The sequence below is a fragment of the Chelonoidis abingdonii genome, chromosome 6 (assembly GCF_003597395.2).
Source record: "Chelonoidis abingdonii isolate Lonesome George chromosome 6, CheloAbing_2.0, whole genome shotgun sequence".
In the NCBI taxonomy this organism is placed as follows: Eukaryota; Metazoa; Chordata; order Testudines; family Testudinidae; genus Chelonoidis; species Chelonoidis abingdonii.
Genome location: NC_133774.1, coordinates 61,904,957 through 61,927,063, shown reverse-complemented (window position 1 = coordinate 61,927,063; position 22,107 = coordinate 61,904,957). Strand labels below are relative to the sequence as shown.

Here is a 22,107-nt window from a genome sequence, read left to right as displayed (position 1 = left end):
ATTGATACTACAGAAAAATAGAGGGTTGAATACATTTTTTGTGAAATAATCTTAGGAGAAAGCAAATGAGAACCGTTTTATCATCCTGTCTCACCCATTCTTTCCAAAAAAAATCCAAGCACATTCACTGTACAGATAAGACTAGAAGTGTAGGAAGGCACATGGGGTTTACTTTTGTGCCAGATTATGATATTCTTACTCCATGAGAAATATCGTATGTTGCAAATTGTCCCATTGACTTCAGTGGAACCACTTGCGGTGTAAGGTTCTGTTCAATGTAAGTCTGGTTTTTACAATCTGATCTTTTACATCCAAAGTGAATACTTGCATGTATTGAATTTTATTACTCAATTGACTTAATAATTTCTTGTTTGAAAGCTTTTAATTAATTATCTTACTGTTAATCATGCTGGATTGTAATTCTCCACCCTCTGTAGGACAAAACCCATGTTGATTATTGCTCCTATTACTTATGTGGATTGGTCTGTCAAGGCCTTTGTTTATTTTTAACATGCTAAAACAATATAATAGTTTAAGAATAGTGCAAACTATGACAGTATGTTGTTGGCAAGCATGTCACACTGTTAACACAACTACATATTTTGATGGGACTGTGATTCTTTATGGTTGTATTAAAAATTTTTTTGTGAGGTCTGACCACCTTCTGTGATGTAATATCTCAGTCACTCTACCCAGTAGCTAGTAATTCTAAATAATTAAAAGATGAACACTTAAATAAGAGGATGCATTTATTAAATTATATCCTGGCTAAATGAACCACAACTTTTTTATAACAAAATCTTATTGTTTACCTTATTGTATGTGTGTATGTTTTGAGTACCCTATTGTCACTATCTTGGTACGGACATGGTAGGTACAAAATCCATCCCTCACACCTCGTGTAGCATCTTGTGCCAACATTTTGGATATGCTTCTTACACCTCACACCTGCAGCATCTTTTCAGGTGTTTTTAAAGCTTATTTTTCAGATGCAAAAGTATATCTTAACATAGGCATTGTTCAAACAGATTTCTGAAAATGTAAACTAAGCTTTCAGAGCTTCAAAGTCTGCTGTAGGGCCCTTTTCTGAGGAGTACTAACTCCAAGATGCTGTCTGCAAGACGTGGTGATTCTTTTTAAAGCATTATTTCAGTTCCAAAAGGCTTTGAACACTGTTTAAGTTTAGGTAGTTTTTTTATAATTGAAAATGACCCACTTAAGTTTCAAAAGCAGCACCAATGATTCATCAAAGGTGTTTTGGATTCATCTTCCAAAGCAGTGAATCTCATTGGCTGGTTTGACATCTGTTAAAGTTTTGTTGTTCTTTTTTTATTAGAACAGCATATTTGAATATACATTATCAAAAATAAATCCATAAATACTATAAATCTAGCCATGGGAATTTGTTACTTCAGCAGAGTAAACTGAAGATTCTGATTAAGATATCACAAGAGTCTGCAAAGTTTTGCACTTGCCTCATGGGGGCCACAAAATTGTAAGAGAATACAGATTATAACACAAAATAAACTTGGTGTGTAGGTGTGAGTGCACATATAATTATGTAATATATATAATGTGTGTATGTAATATGCATAGATACATGTGCATTTATATAATGTATAACTTAATTCCCTCAGACTTTCTTTTAGTAGCTATGTTTTATCCACTATATTTGCTCCATTAATGTCAGGCCAGAGAGTGCATATAAATCATTCTGCAAGAAAGAAGATGGAGAGAGGAAAAAAGCGAAATTATTGTGATGCCACTCACTTTATAAGCACACATGGTTGGCTGGTTTGTCCTGTTCATTGTTTTCTTATCTCCACCAGCTGAGAAGTTATGTTGTCTGGTTAGTTTTTTAGTTTTTTTTCTTCAGTGAAGATGTAGCCTATCCTTTCCATTAAAATTATCCAGGTTAGGACAGGGCTTTTATTTTCTTCTACATATTGGAGCATTTTAGAGCAGAGCTGGGCAGAAAACAGTTTTCCCTTCTCATGAGAATATTTAAAGATTTCTAAAAAACTTTCCATCCCAAATTGGGCAAAACATCAATATCTTAGAAACGTCTGTGAACTGAAAATCCCTCAAATAAATTTGATCAGGTCAATCAAAATGTCCTTTTTTGATATTGACCTTCCTTTTTAGCTTTTTTTTTTTTTTTTTTTACTATAAATTAACTTACATTTGAAGCAAAATGTCATTTTGACCTCAAAATTAGATTTTTTCATTTAGAAAATGTCAAAACAGAACATTTTAATAACTTAAAAACTATTGCTTGAAAACGAGAAATTCATCAAAACTGACCTTTTTCACAAAAAATTTTGGTTTTGACAAATCAGCATTTTCTGACAAAAAATAATGGTTCGCTGAAATACTCTCAACCAGCTTTACTAGAGGAAGTTGGACAGACCGCAAACCAGGGGCTAGGCTCCGTGCAATTAGAAGAGCTGATGGTGGGAGAACAGAACCCTTTAGTTGTAATATGTTTCATTGTATCTTAAATAGCCATGAGACCAGTATTTTGATCCTACTAGACATTACAGGCCTTTTCAGATGAAGTAAAACAATACATCCAGTCTTGTTACTTCATCAGCTCCGTACCTGCTTCCCTTCTTTCTCCTTTACCGATATAGCTGAAATGTAATTTCAACCTGGCACCTTTTTTCACCTGGCCCGCATCTAGCCAGGACAGGTACATGATGCCCCCCACCTTGCCGTATGGGACCTTAATCCTGGTGCTAAATGTAGCAGATCCTCTCTTTGAGTCCTTCAAGATGGTCTTGGGAAGATTTATTTATCCTTAGAACTGCCTTTATGATGCCTAGTGCTGAGTCAGGAGAACATGGAAAGCACAAGGTTTCTATCTTATGAATTCCTACCAAGTTTGTCATGAGCAATAGTTATCATTTGCCCTCCTTTCCCCGGCCTCCCCCCCCCAACCCCCAGTCTCATTAAGTATTTTGACTTGTTCCTCATTTGCTTTCCGGGAAGGGCTAACCAGAGTAAAAAGGCTCCATCTTCTGCCAAGGCTTAACTGGTAGCTACGAGAGTTGGTGCTTTTCCTTTAGAACTGTGAGGTATAGCTGATAGAAAAATGCCTATATATATATATATATATATAATATTCAAATTTCTAAAATTTCTATTTGGTTTTCAAAAACTGAGAGCTGAATATTTTTTACTAAAAATTAACTGGAAAATGAAAATTTTAAGTGAAATAACATTTGTTTACTAGTTAAGAAAGACAGCAGAACTTTTTTCTTTGAAAATTTCTGTCAAAATGAAAATTTTCTCTGAAAAGTCATTTTTCATCAAAAAAACATTTCAATTAAAAAATTTCTACCAGCGATACTATGGATGTTCTTACGTGCTTCATGTCATTACAGATTTTATATTACAGTCTCTGCCAATAGTAGGTGGTTCCTATGTGGTATGATTCATCAGTCTTTGTTTTTCTAGATATCTATCCTATGTCTTTAGAATGAGAACTGTCTGGAAAGGCATAGAGGGGAATGCTGATGCATGTTCTTACCTGTTGGTTTGGTTACTCCAAGTCCTTGGTTACTCCAATACCTTATTGTATTGATGAAAATGAGTTTGAGTTTCTGAAAGTTTTCCTGTGTGTGTTTGTTATTTGTGATTGCCATTGCTTAGGGAATCTTTAACTGAACAAAGTCACCAGACAGCCATTTTATACAGAAAGTGACATCAGAAAAACTGTGCTTTTTTCCCTGTTTCTCTTTATTGGTAAGAGAATTTATATTCTATGGCTGGGCTAACACGAAGGGACTCAGAGAAATCAAGTTAACTGGTAAGAAATTATCACTTTGTAGTTTGCAATTAAAAATAATGTACATCTTTTAACATGAAGTTAATTTTGTAAATAGAGTTATTAATGCAACATCTCTAAATATTATATAATTTACCATTATTAGCAAAGCTTGCTGAGGAATGAACAAAATCAAGAAGAAATGATACTACACTTTCTTCTGGATCTCTCCAGTCAGTGTGGGGTCTCATTTCCATGTACTCCAAGTGGGACATCTTTTGAGTTAAATTCCAGAGCTTCCCTTCATGCCATTGAGGATGATTCATCTATGAATATCAAGTCTGTTTGGGATGATGTGAGATTGCACCTTCGACGTTTCTTAGTAAATAGACTTCAGAGTCCTCATGAAACAAATACTGCTACTTTAAAACAGCAAATGCAGTTTAAAACTCAATGCATACAACACCTTTTGTTTCTATATCCAGAATCAGAAGTTCTAACCAAGTATCAAAACATGCAGAATAAATTGGTTTCTGAGCTTCTGCAGAACTGTGTTCTATCTAGCTGTGGAGAAACAAACTTTGATAAGGTGGTTCATGGTTACCAAAGTTCAATACCTACACTATGCACAATGATAAAAGAGGATTTGTGTATACTAAGTGGTACTATAGATCCTTCCTCAGCACTGATGTTTATTAATGAAACTTATCTGGATACCATCACAGAAGAAATAACAATTCTTCTTGAAAGACTTTGTGAACTGCAGTTCAAAGAAAATGCTCTACATATAATTAAGACAAGCAAGATTTCAAAGAAGCAGAGAGGAACAGTTCATGCTTTGGGTTAGTGGCATTTTTATGTTCATTTTAGTTAGATTTTTATATATCTTGTTTATACTACCATATTCTCTCTTTTGGTTGATTATTTCCCATGAAGACAGAGAGGCATGAAATTACCCATTCTAGTTTGATGCTTTTAACAGTATTCATGTAGCTGAATTATTGAAGATATCAGAAGTATGACCCCAACATTTTAAAATTGAACATTATTTTATAGCCATATATACAAAGCTGCAGTATATTACCATTGGGTAATACTCTCCTGTTGGAATATTTAAAAAACTAAAATTATAACTTCCATAGATTGTGCTAGTAGGTATGGGATTACAAATTATTGAATCTAGACAGGAAAAAAACCCACTCTATTCCCCAGAGTTGCTTTGAATGGACTGAAATGAAACATTTAAAAATTAGACTGCAGCAACACATCTCAATGCATTTAATTATAAAATAGTTTACACTAAATCCCACATAACTGGTGTGAAAGGTTTAGTATACAGACTGTCTCTAAAAACATCTTATTTGGTTTTTTTAAAATATATTTCCAATGCTTTTTAAATTGATATAAATTACTGTACTGGTAATTGGTTTCATGTTTTTCAAAAGAAACTTACAACAGTAAAGAGGATCCCACTGTTGACATTAAATACTTTATATACTTGTTTCACTATTGGTGAATCTGATAACCTTATTCTCAAAGGGAGTACTGAAGGTTTAAAAAATGCAATTATATAAAATGAAAACTCTTACTATGTAATTGGTAGAGAAGTTGTGTACAGGCATGCCATGCACAGTTGTAGAGTGGTATTGTATGTAGGAATTATTATGTATTTGTTTACAATAGCATCCACAGCAGGCTAAGTATTTTCTAGAGAGACAAGAAGGAATAGAGTGCTCACAGTCTTACGATAGACATACAAACAAACAGATGGAGCTTGGGGAAAGAGGTATAACAAAAAGTGCTATGTTCCAGGGAGTGGTTCACCAGCTCTCAACAAAATAAGGCTATGTTCATTTTTTTTTTAAATCAATTTTCATGTTAGTCTAAATCAAATAGAAACTCAGTTGGTAGAAAGACAGAAGAGCTTCTTCAAAAGAGACTGAAATATGGAGAAGATAGGGGCTTTGTGGATGAGTAAAGGAAGTCTGGAACATGGATTAGGAGGCAGTACAGAAGAAAGCATGCAGATAGTCATGTGATAAACTGACATTACTGATGGAGTGAAGGGGCAATGGGAGACAGGAAAAGGGTGGTTAAGTAGGTAGAGGCAAAGTAATGTCGAGCTGTGAAAGGAAGTTTGAATTTGGAGTGCTTAGCAGAAGGTAAGCCAGTGGAGAAATTCAAAGAGGTTACACAATAAGAGCAACAAACAAGGATGATGACCCTAGCTCTGCTTTGTAGAGAGTGAATAAATATATCTAGCACTTGAGTAACTCAGTTTTTAATCCATAGATCTCAAACACCTTTTCGTATTTGAGAAAACTGAGGCAGAGCGAGATTAAAATAGCCCAGATTTGCATTAATCTGTGAAAATGCATACTGTAGTGAATAGCGGTAATATCCTTTCTGTTCTGCTTAAATTTTTTATTTGCTCTATTTTAAATTCATTTTGTTTGCTGTGAAAGTTTCCCTTAGATATCTTAGTGCCAGTGCATTCATCAGGATCATTTTTGTTACTGTATTCTTCTGTTAATTTAAAAAAAAAAAGGTACATAAAATACTTAAAAGCAAATCTTGGTATTCTGCTTTGTAGCTGTTATACTAACTTTCCATAAAACCCAAGAGCAGAGATTGTTGAAAAGATGGTAAAGGTCATATTTTGGGCTGCAGCCTTCAATTTTGCACCTGCAAAATGTATGTGAAAGTGGTTGTGTCTACAGAAATGTACACACAGCTGTTTGTTTGCATACAATATAGATTTATGTTTTGTTTTGTTTTTTTTGCAGGTGCAAAATCAGAGGCCATGGTTATGGTGTAGACTGTTATCCTCATTGTAGAATAAAGATGATGTGAGACTTTTCTGGGTTGTATGGGAATTTTTTGTGTAAGAAAACACTAGTTCTCCAGTGTTAACCCAATGAAGACACTTGAAAATGTCGTAGGAATAGAATGGGCAGCTGAGGAAATCATCCAGGGACATGAACATTAAGCAATCCAACATTCAGGTGAAAGTTGGAGGCTTTTAAATGTAATACTGTTTTTGAGAAAATATATTGAAATAAATGTCTGTTTTCATTATTTACTATTAATTTGCTATTAACTAAATAACCTGTTTTGACTACTCCAGATAACGTTCATGGGGGCCCATACTCAAGCCCTCGCATGTAAATAGCTAGTATGAACACAATATTGACCATTGCCAGCACCTCAACCCATAAAATGAATATGCTGATTGCATGCATGAGTGCATTTATTTGTTCCTACAGACTGTCATGTTCATATACATTACATCATAGTCTGTAATGCGCATTGCCTGAAAGTTTCTTAGGCAGACATCAAGCTTCTGTAACAGCAGTTTGTCTAGAACAATATTCTCCAACCTTTTTATCCACAAGATCACTTTCTGAATTTAAGATCAACCCAAGATCTACCCCACCCCTCCCCCGAGGTCCTGCCCTGCTCATTCCATTCTCCCCTCCCTCCATCGCTCACTTTCCCCCGCCCTCACTTGCTTTCACCGGGCTGAGGCAAGGGGTTGGAGTGCTGGAGGGGGTACAGGCTCTGGGCTGGGGCTGAGGGGTTTGGAGTGTGGGAGGGGACTCTAGGCTGGGGCTGGGGGTTGGGGTGAAGGAGGGGGTGAGGGGTGCAAGCTCTGCAAGGGAGTTTAGGTGCAGCAGGGAGCTCTGGGCTGGGGCAGAGTGTTGGGGTGCAAGGTACAGGCTCTGGCTGAGAGGCAGTTACCACAGGTGGCTCCCAGTCAGTGGCACAGTGGGGCTAAGGCAGGCTGCCTGCCTGCCCTGGCCCAAAGCCGCTCCCAGAACTGGCTGGCATGTCTCTGCATCCCCTGGTGGGAGGAGCAGCAGGTGGGTCCGCGTAATGCTGCTGCTGCTGCACCTGCCCACAAACGCCACCCCTATAGCTCCTATTGACTGGGAACTACGGCCAATGGAAGCTGAAGGCGTGGGCACCGTGTGAAGACCCACTCCCTATCCCCCAGGGCTGCAGGTGCTGCCCCCGCAGCTCTCATTGGCCACAGTTCCCTGTCAATGGGAGCTGTGGAGTTGGCGCTGAGGGTGTGGGGGCAGTGGCAGCATGCGGAGCTGCCTACCTCCCCACTCCCAGGGGCCACAGAGACATGCCAGCCACTTCCAGGAGAGGCATGGGGCCAGGGCAGGCAGGCAGTCTGCCTGAGCCCCACTGCGCTGCCGGAGATCGCGATCGACTGGCAGAGGCTCCAGGATCGATCCAGGTTGGTGAGCACTAGTCTACAACATAGAACAATATATATGTAGGACTGGAAGGAACCTCAGTAGGTTTTCTAATCCAGCCTCCTGTACTTAGACAGTACTAAGTATTATCTAGACCATCCCTGACAGACGTTTGTCCGGCCAATTCTTGAAGAGCCCCAGTGATGGAGATTGCACAGCCTCCGTAGGTAATTTGTTCTTCACAGTTAGGAAGTTTTTCCAAATGTCTAATTTAAGTCTCCCTTGCTGCAATTTAAGACCACCTCAGTGGTTAAGGAGAACAATTTATCACCCTCCTCTTTTATGTAGTTGAAGACTGTTAATGTGTCCCCCTCAATTTTCTCTTCTCCAGACTAAACAAACACAATTTTTTCAGTCTTCCCTCATAGGGCATTTTTTCTAGACCTTCGATAATTTTTGTTGCTCTTCTCTGGACTTCCTCCAATTTGTCCACATTTTCCCCAAAGTGTGATGTCCAAAACTGTACGCAATACTCATTTAGTTTGTGATCTGCTTTAACCCCCAGATCCTTTTCTGCATTGTTATTTCTTCAGCAATCATTTCCCATTTTATATTTGTGCAATTGATTATTTCTTCCTAAGTGCAGTACTTTGCATTTGTCCTTGTTTAATTTCAGCCTATTTATTTCAGACCATTTCTCCAGTGTGCCAAGATCATTTTTAATTCTAATCCTGTCCTCCAAAGTGCTTGTAACACCTCCCAGTGTGGTATTGTCCTCAGAGTTTGAGTGTACTCTCTCTGCCATTATCCAAATAATTTATGAAGATATTAAATAGAATCAAATACAGGACAGATCCCTGTGGGAACCCACTCCCTATGTCCTCTCAGCTCAATTGTGATTCCTTAGCAGTCTGAGTTTATCAGGTGGACACTGGTAAATAAGAATGATACTCTGTATTCACAGTCAGCAGTCCAGAGTAAAACACCTGATGTGAAGGCAAAACTACAAGGTTTTTTTTTCTTGTTGAAGGGGGATTTCATTGTCCACTGTGTTTTAAGAGTTGATCAAATCAATTTAAGTGGGTCTTAGGACTTGTTTACTCCTGAAAAGTTACTAGAATAGATATACTGGAATTTTTATTGTCCTGGCCATACAAGGGATATGGCTTCATTTGGCTATGACTTTATTAAGTCATCTGGGAAATACCTGGCAGGTCCATTCTTGTCTTAATTGTTTGCAAGTGTTTGGAGTGGACAGCACCCCTTCCCACTCCATCTCCTCCCCTTGTATGAGGGCTAAGGAAGCTCTGGAAAAGGAGTTGTCTTCCTGGTGTACCAAACATTGGAGTCCCAGCCCCACTTCCTCAGCTTCATTAGGGGGTATTTTCCCCTACGTTCACTTCTAATGCTAGTTTATCAGGGAACTGTACCCTAGAATGAGTACCTTCACTGGACACCTGCCACAAAACACCAGTAATTGGCTTGGGTCTGCTCCATTCCCTTCATTCCTAGTTGGGTTCCGAGAAAGTTAAAAATTCACTCATGAACTTTGGCCCTGAGAAAAGCTGCTGGAACTGCCCCCAAACCCTCTTTTCCCTGATGATTGTCAACCCGCATACAAACTCCCAAATCATTTTCACCAGATGAACAATAATTATGTATGCCAGTGGCTCCCTGGCTGCCAAAGACTATAAGAAAGGCATCAGCTGGTTGCAGGGCTTGTGCCTCCATTCATGTCAAACCTCTATGTAGACCCTCTTTTGCTAGAACAGCCTTTTTTGGTAGTTACCAAAAAGCGTAGACAAGCCCTTAGTTTCTAAGTGGACTTTACTATTGAGAGCTCATATTTAAATCTTAGTTAGGGCCTAGGACATCACTCTCTCACCACTGACACTGGGAGCAAAATTCTCCATTTATCCATATGTCAAGGAATGTATAGCTGTACCAGGTTGCCTTGGCAATGACCTTCATTTTGACATGGAAAGATCACAGTCACTAAGAATGGAGGGAGGCAGGGGAGAGAAAAAATTCACTGCTTTCTCAGCTGAGTGACAGTTCTACCAATGTGTTTCCTGTGGTTTTGCTGCAAGCTGCCTCTGCCCTCTGGGAACCCCCAAACCAGCACATTTCAAACCACCAGGATAATTTAATCTAGGATATTCAATTGGGACTCTTGTTTTTATTTACTAAGTACGCCCTGAGGGAAATGTGATTTTGATAGGAACTATAGTAATTGATCCTACCGTATAGGAGTGAAAAAAAGGGGAAGAAAAAAAATAGAAAATAATGAAACTGCTCTAGAACCTTGCAAAATTTAATATAGATGGACTGCTTCTGTCTGGAAAATAAAGGCAAGCTATAACAAGCTTTAAAATATTTATAAAACTTTCAGATATTTCATATATGATGATTTGTGAAATAATAGTTTATCAATTTTGCTTTCATACACTGAATATACTGCAAAATATTGTAATGGACTTCTCTTCCCCCATTATCCATGAAGCAGGTGAGCGTGGTTTGAGAGAAATGTTAGAGGAATGGGAACTGAAATCAAGCATTCTTTTGTGGGTTGAAGTCTCTGGTCACCATCTCTAGGGAAGGTAGGTGCAGCTGTATTATGGCTTGATCCTGCTCCCATTGAAGTCAGTGGCAAAATTCCCGTTGACTTGAATGATGTAGCACCAAGCTCTTGCTGCTTGGGCTGCATTCAAATTTGAGATTTTTAGACAACATGGTGCTGTCTCATTTCCTTGGATACCCCAATACAATGTTCCTGTCTCCCGTATGTTAAACTATAGGTCAAGAGAAGAAAAAAAATCCCTAAAGAAACTTAAACCTGCTTTTAGAAATATTAGTTTGAAAATGATCAATAAATAGCTTTTTAAAAATATGAATTATTGTTTAATCAAAGAAACTTCAGAAAGGTGAGCTAAGAAAAGCATCAATAATAAAATAATTCATTATATTTGAGTTTTGTAACAATGTTGCTTCAATCTTTCTGCGTTAAAAATATGCTCCTTAAAATGTTGTCAACGTTAAAATATTAAAACCAAATATTATGTTTCCTAACACATTTTAGTATCTAATGCGGGGAGGTGTTGTTTATCCCAGGTCATCCTGGCTTCTTACTCAATTTTGTTCCCCCCTGTTCCTGCCCTCTACCCTGACTCTTCCCCTAGATTTCTAATATGATACTTTTAAAAAATAATTGCAGTAAGTCTATTAAATTTGGATCATACTTTTTACCTTTTGAATCTGTTCTCCAGTTCCTTTGTTTACAAAAAATGTTAAGCTAGATACCTTACTCAGCTCTGCTTCCCCAGACACCGCAGGTTTTCTTTTCACAGTCTGCTTTTCCTTCTGTTCCCCCATAGCCCTACTCAAACCCTAATGCAACTTCATTACTCTATTAATTTCCTGACTGTAACCATCATGGCCACACCCTTGATCTCGACAGTCTTGCTAAGTCCTTCAATTCTCCCATACTGTTGCTGTTTGCGGCAGCAGCATCATGGTGAGCCAAATTTGAATGCGCTAATGTCTGACACATATATTGATACTGTGTTCATCCCAAATACTCTGCCTTGTGCCATTTCCATTTACACTCTGAGCCCCCATCTTACTGCCTGCTTAACTCTTCAGCACTGCAGCTTCCTGAGACCAGCTCACTTATCCTTTTACCTTCCCAAAAGGCTTGCTTACCTCTAGGTCCTCTGAACACTCCAGTTTATCCCTATACTTTCTGCTGCCCAACCTGCTTCCATGGGTCTCCAGAGATGGGGCTGTATGTGAGGAGCTGATCTGGGATATAGTGAGGGACAGTTGGAAAGCAGAAGTAGCTGGGTGAACTGGATAGTTCCTGACATTTCCAACAATGAATTAGGGTATGATTAATTTGGAAAATAATATTTTAAGTTTTCTGTCCCTAAGCATTTATGAGAGTGGTCTGTGTGTGAAGTTTGGAGTTTGTGATGAGTATGATTGTATATCTGTTGGGAACCTAAAAAACCCAAACCCTCATTAGAATCTCGGGAAATCTCAAACTGAGAATGTACTAGGGCAAATTCAGTTGATTGGCCTGTGAAGAGTAGCATGTTAAATTTTGGAGACTAAATGTTTAAGTATGAAATGTAGATATTGTAATTCTGTTTTAAGATCTCAACACAATCTTCATGAGGAAGCCACTATTATGCCTCTCCATTATTCGCCCGGCTACTTGGCTCTCATTCTCTTGCCTTTATTCTATCTCCTGGCCACTATTCCCAATTCAATTTTAGGAGCATGGAACTTCTTATATTCCTAGAACTCTTTTTTACTGGGAAAACTCAGAAAAGCTGTTACACAGTTTTGAGATTTTAAATGCTCAAATGCCAGGAAATCTATCCTGTTTCATTTATTATGAAAGTTCTTTCATTTAACAATGAGCAATGTGATTTGCTATTCAACTAATATGTTACAAATGTAGATGAAGTATGTTTTTTTAATTAGACATACAGATGTAACTTGATATACAGTGAACAAACATGTTCCACATTGCTGTGTGTGACTCTCTAAAATAACTGTAGTAATTCACATGAATTTACAATGGTGTTGCAATCAGTTTAATCTCCAGAAGCATTCTTGAGATCAGTTTTCTCTGACACCCAAAGAAAATGGCAAAGTTTGCATGCTCAGCCCATTCTTCTTCTCCAGTATCTCCATTTGTTTTGAAAATAGGCAAAGTAATTAGTATTTAATACAGACAAAATTTCAAACTTGGATGCCCAAAGTTACCACTTAAATAAAAGTTTTCTGATTTCCAGAGATGCTGAATACCGGAGTCTTTAACTGAAGTCAAAGCGGTCTGTGGTCTCTCTGCATCTCTGAACATAAGACACTTTTATTTAGGTGTCTAAATATGGGTGTGTGTACCTAAGCCTTAGGCACCAAATACACTTGAAAATTTTGTGTCTGGTGTGTCTCGTTTGTTAAAACAATTTTATAGTTCTTTGTCACCAAAAGTTGTCATAATCAAGCTACATTTGGGGAGTTTTGAATTTTTGTGTCTCAAAATGAACGTATGGGTGTAGTGTGGTGTGTGGGGGTTTCTTCCTCCCCCCTCAAATTTTGTAAGGAAGCTGAAGATTTTAAAAAGAAAAAGAAAAAAAATCAGCCTGAAAAGAATAGTACTGTCTCAAATTATGGGTCTTGTATAGGATCTCCTTTTCTTCACAAGTTCTTGTGTGATACTAGTACAACTAAGTTTTGGTATCAAAGGCTTTTGGGCACTCTATAAGAAAACAGATTGTTTTGTTTTGTTTGTTTTTTATTTTTGTCATGGACTATTTTGATCTCAGCTGCCATAGTTTATCACCAAGAACAGAAAAAATAAGCTAAGAAATTCTGTTTCATGCAGAAGTGTAGAAACTTTAATATTGTCTAAATATGTCTCCATACTAAGGAGCATAGACATAAGCACATAAATTAATTTTAAAAGTTTTTGGGTTTTACCATATATAGCATATTGTCAGCAAGCCTTTATTTGAGGTATGGGGAGAAGAACATAACCCAACTAGAGTGATTGTTTGTAGGGCACCTAGCAGCATGTGTAGAAGCAGTGCTACAGGAGGCTATACAAAACCACAAGGACTGTTGGGATGAATAGAGCATATGTACAAAGGGCCCTCGCATTTTAAGGACCCCCCAACATCCATATAGTGTGTGGTAGTCCATGGGTATAGGAAGCTGGATCCCCAGTGACTTACATAGGAGGAGTGGGCAAAGGGAAAAATTAGGAGGAAAAAAGCTGTGAATTAAAACTCTTGCTATTTCTATTCTCCTTTGGGTGTGTAACCTGTATGGGGAAACATACAGGCCATTAGTGAAGGTTAAGTAGAGTGGTACTATAGCTTGATTATAAAGTTCTGGGTTTTTAAATATCAGAAAATGTGTTTTTAATTTTTTTTCAAATTCAACCATTAATATTTTAAACTAATTAGTGTCCCAAAGCACTTGAGCATATAAACAACGTTAAGCATATGAGTAGTTCCACTTGCTTCAATAAGATTCAACACTTTTTCTGAACTAGACTGAACTAAACAAGTGACTTTTAGATAAAGCAATCAATTTTGTGCTAGAACAAAGAAATTAGCAGTAAAATGGTAGTTTTCCATTGCCTCAGTAAATCAGATGCTTAGTTTTCTTTATTTATGTATCTTAATTTTGTACTGGTAGGTGAATTAGCATTCAGAGTCAGACTCTTCAACAGGTAATATTTAGCATCCATTTAATGAAGGCGGCACAAAGCATTGGTTGATAGTTGTAATAGGAAAACAATAGGTGCACAAAGTCTGATGCTGATTTCTGCATCTGTCTTTGTTCCTTGGAAAATATATAGGATTTTGACAGCAGAAAACAAATCCTGTTGCCCAAGGAGAACAAAATAGTGACTAATTGTCTTTACATTTAATGCAGGAAAAATTGTGTTTTGTGGGCTCTTTGTCACATGTTTATTCTTATCCTTGGAAGTAGGGTATTTGTTTTTTCCACACAGTTATCTTAAATGAAAACAATGTGTAATTCTGAGAGGAAAATGAAATCATCTGTTTTAATATACAGAGTTGAAGTTTATAAGCAAAAAGAGAAATATTCTTTTAAAGGCCACATGAACATAATACCATAGAATCACAAGTGTGTTTCTAGTGGGAGTGCAACATTTCCTTAAAGATTACAAAAGCATTAAGCCTGTTACTTTTTAAGCTTGTAGTAAGGAGTAAGATAACAGTAGTTAAGTTACTGAATTCTTAGTTGGCAGAATTTCAAAGCTGGTAGCATGCCTCAATTCTTTCCTGCTTTTTGGAGCTGTTGCTTCAAATCACTTATTAAGCACATAATGTGAAGACTGACAGTGGGAAATCTCATTACTGACCTCTTGTCATAATGAAAAGATGTCTATATTCAGGTTCTTATTACTGTTATATTTGTTTTGATTTACTTGAAAAAATTATAGGCTATAGCTAATTTGAATTCAAAATTATTTGCACTGTGTAATTAGCAATGCAATTTTATTTTGTATGATGTCTGCTATACTTGTGTGTAATGATGAAGATACTAAATGTTATGTCTGTCTTTCAAGCCCCTGAATCAGTTGTCTGAATTCTATAGAGGTTGAAGGAGATATAATTTTAATTTTTTTTTGTTTCAAAATATCTACAGTTAGCAAACTAATTATCTTCCTCTAAATGCTTCCTTAGCACACCTGGGTGTTTTTCCTAAGGGTGAAAAGAACGTTTAACTCACCATGCCCCCTAAGTATTGCATTCTTCTCCCAAGTATAAAGGATTCAAGTGATTTACTCATCAGTCTGATTTTGCTTGAGTGGTCAGAGGTCAGTTTGAAATTTATATACTGTAGTACTCTTTAATAATAAAAAAAAAAATAGAGAGAGAGAGACAAAGAAGTTGAGATAGGATTATTAAATTAGGCTTTCTTTCTTTGGGAATATATAGTTATATGAAGGAAATCAGGTTGAACTATGAAAGATGAGAGAAGACAGACTTTAAAGAAGTTCCCTTAAAGAGACTCCTATGGTATATTTGGACAGAAAATTATTACATGACTCTTTTCAACAGGTATGTCTACCATCTCCTGAGCACAACTGAATTAGGTATTCCTTGCTGAGATACTGTTAAGGTTTGGAACATTTTGTTTATCCCCTTTATTATTAATCACATAAACATAGGAAATGTGTCATTTTTAAAAGATAAATTCAATTTATTTTAGTCACAAAGTATTGCTGTCTTGCAAAAAAAATCACATTTATTTAAAATTGACACATCAACAAAAAGGATGTCATATGTTCAGTTAGCATATGCTTCTGTTTCTCACATTGACCAAAGTGTGAAAATGCAAAAATACATTGTCTTCAGTCAAGTGCTTTTAATACATGGTAAATTAATTTTTTTAAAATAAAGTTTTAGGTTTATTTTAAACCCTTTTTTATATTACTTGCTGATCTAACTGTGGGTGTCAGGAGTGGATGTTCCCCTATGTGTCTGATCTACAGAGGCTATAAGTCTGTTACAGCCCTACCTACAGAGCATGTTTTTTAGCTCAGAATGTATCAATTCATGCTCTTAAATCTGGAAGGGCATGGTTCAATCCCCAGTATTCTCCAAAATGGTGTCCACCAGTCACACAATTGTGGACATGTGTGGGATTTGGGTTGCTGTGGTCCTCAGATGCTCAGGAAGACCTTCATCTGTCTAGAACAGTGGTCCCCAACCTTTTTGTGGCCAGTAGCACATTCATGTTTTCAGAAGAGTGTGGTGGGCGCCAACGGTTACAGGGCCTGCTCCAGGCACCAGTGGAGCAAGCACGTGCCCTGGGGCAGCACATGCTGTGGAGCAGCATTCCATCCATTCTGCAGAGTCAGAGCGTTTTGTTTTGTTTTTGTTTTTTGGGGGTTTTTTGGCACCAGTTCTGGGCAGTGCAGAGAGAAGCCGGGAGGACAGAGAACATTGGCACCCGCAGCCTGCAGCCTCGGAGTACTCTGTCCCCAGCAGGCACAGGGCCCCTGGTGGGCACTAGGAGGGCCCCGCAGCTGCCGGGGACAGAGAACACCGGCACTCGTAGCCTGCAGCCCCGGAGTTCTCTGTCCCCGACAGGCATGGGACCGCGGCTTCTCTCCCCTGCTGGGCACTAGGCGGGCGCCCATAAATGCCCCGGCGCGTGCCATGGCGGGGACCACTGGTCTAGAAGCATGCAATTTACTAGTCTCTCTCTAGCTGAGAGCTGTAACAGGCTAACATTTGTGGTTCTAGTACACAGGAGGACATGCTGACTAGTGGGTTACATAGATAACTTGTGTACTTCTACAGAAAGTGTGATGAGATAGAGTGGATCAGAGAGTCACCATCAATTTAGATGCTCTAGAATAGGAATGAGAGTGGTAAACCTGCAAGATGCTGGGAGTCACAACTTATAATCCTGACAGGTCTTTTCTGCTCTCAATATCTTTGACTGTGTGTTAATTGCATCAGTCAGTTAAAACCTTGTAAATTTCAAACAGCTTTAGGTAAACTATCCTTCCCTACTGGGAAAGTTCAACTTCTTCCATAATGAGACTACAGGAAGGATTTTTAGTTCATATATAGAGAGATGTTTTAAGACTATACTCTCATCTCAGTGTGAAACTGCTGTTGTGCACATAAATCCACCATACAAAGATATGACTATAATCTAACTTTTTATATGCAACATTGTAAGGGCTTTATAGATTTCCAGTGAGCAATCCTGTTGTTCCAGCAAATCTTAAAATTGAATGCCCACATTATGAATGCCTACATACATTTCTAATTTGTATATATTATTTCCAAAAATACTTATAAGAACTGTGGTGGTTCTGCCCAAGTAAGGTTATGAAATAGCAAGAGGAAGGAAATTGAAAATTACTTACCAGGGGTGGAGTAAATATCCCTCCATTTTGAGTTGCATTCTGCTGTATTAGAATAAAAGGTGTCATTGTTTGTTTTTGTTACGTCTCGGAATTTCCAAAAAGAAAACAGTGATGGGATCACTTTCATCTATTATGTAGGGACCACCAAATATCGTATATAGACAACACAAAGGAATGATGAGCACCCTATTGAATCTCTTTATTGGCTGAAAGTTCCTAACAGTTTAATTTTAATATAGGTTTCCTCTGTAATGCAACAGCTGTCATGCTGGGCTATTCCATTTTGAATGAATTTAACAAAGGATTGAAAGGAGATTGGCAGTTTTGTTTTAAATGTGCATGTTTTAAAGTAATTTAGAGTTCATTAATGTATAGGGAGGGATAGCTCAGTGATTTGAGCATTGGCCTGCTAAAGCCAGGGTTGTGAGTTCAATCCTTGAGGGGGCCATTTAGGGATCTGGGGCAAAAATCTGTCTGGGCATTGGTCTTGCTTTAAGCAGGGGCTTGGACAGATGACCTCCTGAGGTCCCTTCCAACCCTGATATTCTATGGACTACTTTTGATCGTGACTTCTATTCAAATTACAGTTCAGTATCATCAGCCTAATTTTTGGAATAATTTATAAGCAAAACTGGCCAAAATCCACCAGTTTTAGATGACATATTTGTGAAATTATAAAGTGTGACAAACCTGGTGGCATTGAGTTTTCCTTTAGAGACAGATTAGCTGCCATCCATTGTTCTCAATGAAAATGAGGCGATATACTTCACTCAGTTGTGATGCCTTCTTTCAAAAGGCCTGTTCTAATGTTCCCAATGTGAGCAAAGTCTAACTGCCTTCAGGGAGGATGGTGGCTTCCTGTAATCCCAAAAGGCAAAGAAGAGAATTTTGAAGAACAGGTGAATGGAGGCTGTGGCTATATTTGCTAAGGGCACCATGTTGCCTTAGTCACACTAAGAACAATTGGAAATGGCAACATTTTGAAACAGGGCAGTTCTTTATGGAATTCTCTGAAGCAGAACATTTTTGTTAGCTTCTGCTGAAGGAGATGCTTTTAATTGTGAAAAGCAGCAGCAAAATATTACCACTAATACTTTAAAAAACCACACAAAACTCTGCAAATGTAGTTTATGCAAAAGTTTTCAGATAGTTCTAAATATATGGATATTTAGAAGAATCTGTGTTATTCCATTAGTAAGATTGTTAAGAAGAAAAATGATCTCACACTCGATGCTAATTTTGTGAAAGATCCATTATTAATTAATTTTAATTCATAAACCAATTCATTGATTTACTTGTGAATTATCAGAAATATTCATTCTGTACTCCAAGAGTAAGTGCTGTGAGTTTTGGGACATATAGCAAAGAGATTTGAATTCCCACAATCAATGCATGCTCAACTCAACTTTAACAACAGAGCTGTCATTTTTCTGTGATGTATAATTATTATTGAGCACTTTTCACTTTCCTAATACTTTATAAATGTTTTCTAATCCTTTTAACAGGCCTATGAGATAGGTAGGTATTATCTTTATTTTATAAATAAAATTGATATACAAAATTAGCATCAGAGTCATGATTAGAACTCCTGGCTCCTAGTCCAGTATATATAGCACTGGACTATACTTCAATTTGTATGAACATTTTATCTTGATAGATTTCTACACTGAATGCCAGCATTCAGTATCTAATATCTAATGTTGAACTAGTTTTCATGAATGAAAAGACAATCTTATTTCATTTTATTGAGAAGGCATTATGGAGTAGAGTTGATTAAAGCTTCATGTTTAGCAAATCTCTTTAAAGAAACTTTTATAGTCTTTACTGATGTCGTTTATAGTTGGCAGTGACATCTCTGTTTCTATGTCAGACATGCTCTTCTAATTAAACGTATGCAAATTTATGTATACTGTCCATGTTTATAGATAAGTTGAAATCCTCACTTCACTAGGATCCTGTGACTTATACACAGTAAGGATGTACAGAATAAAGAATTATAAAAGTCACACATCTAGGCTGATGAGTGATAGGCAAATATATGCTTTCTTCAGATCTGTGGCCAAAAGAAATGACCTAAGGATAAAAAATAAGCACAGTGTAGTCTTTAGTCAGAAATTGGTGGGGGGGGGGGTTATTTTTTATGAGATTTTGCTGGCATCCCAAGGTTTCAGTGGAACTAAAGGGAACTGAAAAGTGGATAGATGTTTAAAAAAAAAATGTAAACACTCTGATAACTGTTTGCGTCCATGTGGTTTCCTCTGCTGTGCTGATAGTTCTTTATGGTTCTGTCAGTTTCAATCAGCAGAGAGTACACGTGATCAGTATATCTGATAAACTTGTCAATGCCTTTTTTAAAGCGGGATTCCCCAACCTATTCTATTCAGCCTCCTCCCTCCACCCCCCTTCATCATTTCAAGTATAATCTTGATAAGACAGAGATTTGTCACAGGCAGCTGTGTATAGCCAGGTCAGACTACAACTAATTTGTGCAGGAAAAAATTAAATCAGGAGGTAAATTATTTCATGATTGCTCATTCCCAACAGAGTTGGGCATCATTCAGAAGAAAATATCAAATAATTGGTTTCAGGCCATGTCAGACACATGCAATTCCCTTCACTAATGGCTGTGTGAGGTAGCACTAGGCCTCAGAGGTCACTGAAGAACTAGAAATAGCTTAGTGCCAGGCAGAGCAGGAGAGAGACAGAGCGCACAGGAAATGAAGTGGCAATAAGTGTAATCCATAGGGGAAATGTGCTTCACTTGGAGTTTAATATATCATCTCAGACTCTGGCAGTAAGCCATGCAACAATTGTTTACCTTTTTGTCAGCGTCTGCATCTGTTCTATTTTGTAAACAGCACTTAACTCTCTGTCCATAAATGCTGGAATCAATAACAACTGTTAAGGGATTTCCTTTCTTTTTTTCGTATTCTATAACAAATGCACAGTACAAACAATGTTTGCCTTAGATAAACAAGGAACAGACATTAGCAGGGTCAAAGGGATTTGGATGGGAACATTTTATAGCTTCTTGGGTTTGCAGTAATTATATCTGTGTGATTTGGATGTATCTTGTAACTTATCCAAATTAAACTGTTAAAAAATGCTAGTATGCAGTAATGAAGATGATTTTTATAATTCTTAAGTACTGTGTATAGAAAACTGCTTGCACTGTTTGTAGTAATTTAGTTCTATGTAATATTGTGTATTACAGCTGCTATGAAGAAATATTAAGTTGCCGTTTTGCAGTTTTATGAAATTAGTGATTATATCCAGCAACACTATTTTTTAAACTTAGTTATTAAAAAAAATTATATACCACAGTGCAACATAAGAAGGGAGAACAGTGACTAGGATCTATAAAACTAAATATATCGTTACTAAATGCAAGTGAAAGAGTAATGCAGTTATATACTAGCTGGGTTTAGGACAGTATGCCGATGAATGCTGTCATAAATGCTAGATTATAATAATAGTTATGACATTACTTAAAAGTTAAAAGCACTGAGAGCAGAGGGACACATTATTGTTAATGGGATTTATACATGTATCTTCCTGTACACTTCTTTTAAAATTTACCCCTTAAAATCTCCGTATACACAGTATAGCTACCAATAAGTTGAGGTTCTCTTGCTTTATTAAGCTACTTCATTTCAGATTTTGGCAAAACATTTAGTTCCATTTATGAAATTGCTTGATTATTTGTTTTTAGGCTGTAGTTATATTTTAGCTCTTTTACTGTTTTTAATGCTCTTCCTCTACCTTGTGAGATCATTCCCCTCCCCCTTCTCTAGCCCTTTTATGAACCCCATGAAGAACAATTGTCAAGGGCCATCAAATGTGGAAGCAGCCTTCATGAATGAAAACATATTTTTCTTTATTAGGAAGCCACTGATTATCTTTTTCTCTGCCAAATATTGTATTGATTATCCTTTTTGGTAACATCTATACTCCACATGTATCTGTTGTTCTTGGGCAGGTATTATATGTCACCATGTACTGTGTTAGTCCCTCTCTCTTATAATCTTGTATGAAACTTTCTTCCCTTTTGCTGCTCAGATACAAGAAAAGTTAGAGAATCCAAAATGATTCATTTTACATTTTTTTTAAACAATCCAAGATTTTACTTATGCATGTCACTTTGCTGAAAAATGAGGGACAGCTTAAAAGTAAATCCCAGAAACCTGCTCAACAAGGCTGATGCTGGAGTTGGAAGTCTAGTGTCAATGGATCTAGAAGCAGTGGTCGTAACAGAAGTCTAGCACATTTGTAAGGGAAAACCCACACTACACCCTCTCCCCTTCTTCCCTCCCAACCCCATGTGTGGCTGCTGTGAAGAGAGAACTTCTCTCTCATCTACTAAAAGAAGTATAGAAAGCTTCGCTGTCTCCTCTCCAGTACAGAGCAGTCCTGAAAATTAATTCATCCTCATGTCACCTGGCTCGTTTTGCATTACTTTCTATACATATTCTTAGGTACTTTATTTTGCGATCTACTTAGTATACTAGTATTAGGCAGAACAGGGGCACACCTGTAATCAGTGCTCTGTCTTCTCTTCAGGCCAGGCAGAACAAATGAAACACCAATTAGCAGGTGTAAGCTGCTAATTCAGATCTAATAAATCATTATTTCTCATGTCTCTGACTCTTGAGACAGTAAGGGCTAAACCTGGTAAATAGTAAAATAAATGCAAA

At 37.4% G+C, this 22,107-nt stretch overlaps 1 protein-coding gene across 5 annotated transcripts in view; it reads left to right on the top strand.

Moving 5' to 3' along the window:
• Positions 1 to 22,107, top strand: part of KIAA0825 (KIAA0825 ortholog) — a 435,282-nt gene that overhangs the window by 122,871 nt on the left and 290,304 nt on the right. For all 5 annotated transcript variants that reach the window (XM_075067089.1, XM_075067085.1, XM_075067086.1 and 2 more), the window contains one exon: positions 3,936 to 4,611. In XM_075067089.1, coding sequence (XP_074923190.1) covers positions 3,936 to 4,611 — 676 coding nt within the window. The remainder of the gene's footprint in view (positions 1 to 3,935; positions 4,612 to 22,107) is intronic.